The 5265-nt window shown below is 44.4% G+C and overlaps 1 protein-coding gene across 1 annotated transcript; it reads left to right on the plus strand.

Annotated features, from left to right (window-relative positions):
- Positions 1–783: 783 nt before the first annotated feature.
- Positions 784–3802, plus strand: LOC140422619 (probable G-protein coupled receptor 139). The gene is made up of 2 exons (XM_072507624.1): positions 784–853; positions 2901–3802. The coding sequence occupies exons 1-2, from the start codon at positions 784–786 to the stop codon at positions 3800–3802; spliced, it is 972 nt and encodes a 323-aa protein (XP_072363725.1).
- The last annotated feature ends 1463 nt before the right edge of the window (positions 3803–5265 follow it).

Raw genomic sequence — 5265 nt, forward strand, 5'->3', positions numbered from 1 at the left:
GTGCATGATAAATGATGTGATGTGGAATTAATTTCCCGTGTTGTTTGTAAACATAGATACGGGTGTATTCTATTGCTTGTTAAAAGAAACATGGCATATTAACTTCAGTTGCTATTTATCATTTCCGTGAAATCCATCTGTGTTCACTGTGTGTGACAGCGGGAGAAGAGCTATTATAAAACGAAAATCGTGATTTCAGATAGTTCATCTGTCAAACTATTTAAAATATTTAGGGAGCAGGGAAGCCTTAAATACTGCAGTATGAAAGCATAATGCACGAACTAATCTGACACCTAAATGTACGAAATAATTGGCCACCTAGCAGATATCGGAAGAGACGGTTTTTGAATTTGAGATCGGAGCCCAGCTCAATATCTTCCATCGGCAAATACCTTCGCCTAAGTGTATAATGGAGTTGCTTAGCTCAATTGCCGAAGCGGCTGTGATGCGGAGCGACGTTAACAGTGTGGGTTCAATTCCCATGCCGGCTGAGGTCATTCATGAAGATCCCACCTTCTCAACCTAGCCCCTCTCCTGAGATGTGGTGACCCTCAGGTTATATCGCCACCAGTCAGACTGTTACAGAATGGAATCATGCCCGTTCCTAATTAGAAAGCCTGAAACCGTAAGTGAATATGTTATTTCACTGGCCCGGAGCCAAGGTGCAGGCTCCACCTTAATTATCCCTCCGGAGACTCTCATTCAGAATAAATGAGAGACGCTTTGAATCCGCCGCAGAGCTAAATTTGCAGCTTGGGTAATTCCTGCCGTTTCTGAGAGACGATGCATGGACCAGCGAATGGCCTCTTCTTTGCAATTTCCGATCCCATTCTCGCTGCCATTGGTGCGCCTGGTAAGTGATAGATTTAAAATAGCTTTCTTGTTCATGTAAATCTCCCTTTCTTTTCAGGATCGGAATATTTCTTTTCTCCGGTATTGAGCGATGTCTGAGTGTAGGGGACGTCCAACTGGTTCCAACATAAATATGGATAATATTACGCGTATTACCGTGAATTATTTCCCTTTATGTGCACTTGCGCAATGGAGAATTACAAAATATCACTCACATTATTATGCTGTCCATGGAGAAACATAGTTAATCAGATTGCTAAAATACTTGAAACCAATGGCTTTGCAGGAATATTAACCGGTTATATGGCTGAACAATTGGTTCCATCCTAATGTAGTCAAATGTGATCTAATGTTTAAGTGTTGTGCAGGGTAAAACTTACAAAGTGCATGCACTTCATGCGCTGATCTTACTGTAGCATCAGAAGATGAATGATCACAATATAATGGCTGAATTAGATTAATTGTAATCGAACATTCATTTATTGATTCTACAAATCTACAGTGGGACCTCCAGCAGTTTGTAATCATGAAATGAAAATGAAATGAAAATCGCTTATTGTCACAAGTAGGCTTCAAATAAAGTTACTGTGGAAAGCCCCTAGTCGCCACATCCCGGCGCCTGTTCGGGGAGGCTGGTAGGTTACGGCATTACTGTGCAGTGGGGTAGTACTCGGCCACACTCATTGTTATAGAGGTTTGAGGAATTAGTTGCAAAATCCCACATATGAGTATCAAATAGAATCCGTGCAGTAGAGAATGAGGCCATTTGACCCATTTAGGCTGCACCGACCCTTTGAGAGAGAACTCGCCGCATGTCTGCTCCCCCATACCGCCCGGAACCCTTTAAATGAGGTATGTGGAGATTCAAGATTTTTAATATATTATGCGTTTTGTCTGTGATGTTAAGTATTGTACATTTCGGGTGGTTACAATTTTAATCATTAACTGTATGCGCGTAATAATGGCAAGTTCAGCATTTATTGTTCACTCGAGTTTTTACTTGAGAAGATGATGTATTTATCCCTTTAGACACTCCGGTACGGATAGTGGGGATGCTTCAAAGTAACTTTAACAATTTATTTTCATACCGGACGACCAAAGGAGATATTTGACATACATTTTCTCAATGAGTTTAGTTTCTAAGGATTTTCCTACAGCAAAAAGGAGAAATTTTGCCATTTAGAGAATTTCAGGGATTAGGGTCTCGGCAGCTAAAGGCTTAATCGATACAGCTGCAGAGGCTAAAATCTGCAAAAATCAAGACCTGGAAGCATCCTGTGATCTCAGATAGCTGTAGCATGTTAAACGAATCGGGTAGAGTGAGATGATGGACAGATTTTAAAATTAGAAGGGAGATATTAGTTAAACCGCGAGATTGCCTGAGTGGAAGCCAGTAGGGCTGATGGGTGGGTGGGAATTGTCTGAATAAGGGCAGCTCCAACAAATGTGATCACCATCTCCAGGGATTGACTGGATGACCATAGCGATTAGTTTTGAATGGGACTGATTGCCACTCCTCCTATTCTTTTTATGGGCAGCACGGTAGCATTGTGGATAGCACAATTGCTTCACAGCTCCAGGGTCCCAGGTTCGATTCCGGCTTGGATTACTGACTGTGCGGAGTCCGCACAACCTCCCCTGTGTGCGTGGGTTTCCTCCGGGTGCTCCGGTTTCCTCCCATAGTCCAAAGATGTGCAGGTTAGGTGGATTGGCCATGATAAATTGCCCTTTGTGTCCAAAATTGCCCTTAGTGTTGGGTGGGGTTACTGGGATATGGGGATAGAGTGGAGGTGTTGACCTTGGGTAGGGTGCTCTTTCCAAAAGCCGGTGCAGACTCGATGGGCCGAACGGCCTCCTTCTGCGCATGATAATTCTGACATCTGTTGAATCCTGTATTGAATATTGAATAATTGCCAAAAACTTTTCCTTATTTGGAGTCTGGCGTTGGAAAAGCAAAGGATAAGGATGGTTCCAGTAACAAATGGGATGATGCAGTAGCTGGTGTTTGGAGTCTGCTAGGGTAAACCGTCTCTTTTAATCTCTCACAGCCAACTTGGTGACCATCGTAATATTATGCAGAGGACGGTGCGGACTATCCAAATGCATCACCTACTACCTCGTGGCGATAGCAGTGAGTGACACCCTCGTTATCATCACCGCCATAATCCTCAACCGAATTGGCCGCATCTACTTTCAGAAGAGTGTCCTGTCCACTACCCGCGCATGCATATTCAGCACTGTACTGGTCTATTTTTCCCGGGATGGCTCAGTCTGGCTGACAGTGGCATTTACTCTTGACCGTTTTGTGGCCATCTGTTGGCAGAGCCTGAAGACCAGATACTGCACCAAGAAAACTGCATTGTCGGTTATAGGAATAGTCTGTTGCCTGAGCTGTGCCAGGAACGTCCCTTTCTACTTCACTTACCAGCCCTTATACATTGTGAACGGGGTGCCCTGGTTCTGTGCCGTTAAGTCCAGCTATTACACTTTGCCCGCCTGGCAGGCCTATGACTGGCTGGACCACATCTTAACCCCATTTCTGCCGTTTCTCCTCATCCTGCTTCTTAACGTCCTGACTGTAAGGCACATCCTAATTGCCAGCAGAGCCCGCAGGAGGCTTCGGGGAGCTGAAAGTCACAAGGACGCAGAGATGGCCAATCGTAAGAAGTCCATTGTCCTGCTCTTCGCCATCTCGCTCAGCTTCCTCCTCCTGTGGGTCACATATGTCGGGCATTTCCTTTACGTGCGGATTACAGGTGAGGGCTACCGCACTAGCTTGAATTTCAAAGACCCACGATACATCCTGCAGGAGACAGCCAACATGCTCCAGTTAGTCAGTTCCTGTAACAACGTCTTCATCTATGCGGTGGCCCAGACCAAGTTCCGAGAGGAGCTGAAGAAGGTTCTTCTATGTCCTTTCACCACGTTCGTGGGTTACCTGAAACAGTAAAAACACGTTAAACATCCTCGCATTAATTCACTTTCATCAGCTTAGCGGTGTGTCACTCTTACTGTCCCTCTGGAATCAGAAAATTCTGGTTTTCAGGTGGAGGGTTGAGAATTGTAAGGTCCATAATCCAGTGGCGAAAGCCTCTGCTGTAGCTCGGAATGAATACTGAAGTACCGTAGTCGATAACTTAATGGAGAAGATACGAGAGTCAAAGTTTAACAGCGCAGAAAGAGGCCCACCGGCCAATCGCGTCTATGCCGACCATCAAACACCTATCTATCTATTGTGCGCGAAGGTAGCACAGTGGTTAGCACTGTTGCTTCACAGCGCTAGGGTTCCAGGTTTGGTTCCTGATTTGGTCACTGTCTGTGTGGAATCTACACGTTCTCCCCGTGTCTGCGCGGGTGTCCTCCGGGTGCTCCACTTTCCTCCCACAAGTTCTGAAAGACATGCTCTTAGGTGAATTGGACATTTTAAATTCTCCTTCCGTGTACCCGAACAGGCGCTGGAATGTGGCGACTAGGGGCTTCTCACAGTAACTCCATAGCAGTGTTAATGTCAGCCTACTTGTGATAATAAAGATTGTTCTTATTATTTCAATCCTACTTTCCAGCACTTGGTCCGTAGCCTTGTGAGCTGTGTTGTTCCAAGAGTTCATCTAAAAGCGTTTAAATATTGTGATGGTTCCGGCCTCTGCCATCCTTTCAGGCTGCGAGTTCCAGACTCCCACCACACTCTGGGTGAAAAAGATTGTCCTCAGACCCTCCTTTTTTTTAAAATAAATGTTTTATTGAAAATCTTTGGTCAACCAACACAGTACATTGTGCATCCTTTGCACAATATTATAACAACACAAATAACAATGACCTATTTTATAAACAAAAAATGAATAAATAATAAATAACAAAAATGAAAACTAGCCCTAATTGGCAACTGCCTTGTCACAAGTAACACTCTCCAAAAATATAATTTAACAGTCCAATATATAATTATCTGTAGCAACGACCTATACATATTATACAGTATATATTAACAACCCTGAGAGTCCTTCTGGTTCCTCCTCCCCCCCCTCCCCCCACCCCCCCCCCCCCCCCCGATCCTGGGCTGCTGCTGCTGCCTTCTTTTTTCCATTCCGTCTATCTTTCTGCGAGGTATTCGACGAACGGTTGCCACCGCCTGGTGAACCCTTGAGCCGACCCCCTTAGGACGAACTTAATCCGCTCTAGCTTTATAAACCCCGCCATGTTTGCACTGAGTGCTGAATTTGGTGATTTTTGAGTGCGATAGTGAGAGTTTGGTGACCGAGGGAGTATAAGGCTTCATTTTTATCTAAAGTTTAGTCTTTCTTTTATTTAGTTAATTAACTTAAAAGTTGCTGTTTGGTTTAGAAGAAGGTGAATTTTCAATCAGCTTTAAACAGGCTTCTACTTCTAGGCACTTGCAGCTGGAGCTTGTTAATTAGT

Source organism: Scyliorhinus torazame, chromosome 5, assembly GCF_047496885.1.
Source record: "Scyliorhinus torazame isolate Kashiwa2021f chromosome 5, sScyTor2.1, whole genome shotgun sequence".
In the NCBI taxonomy this organism is placed as follows: domain Eukaryota; kingdom Metazoa; phylum Chordata; class Chondrichthyes; order Carcharhiniformes; family Scyliorhinidae; genus Scyliorhinus; species Scyliorhinus torazame.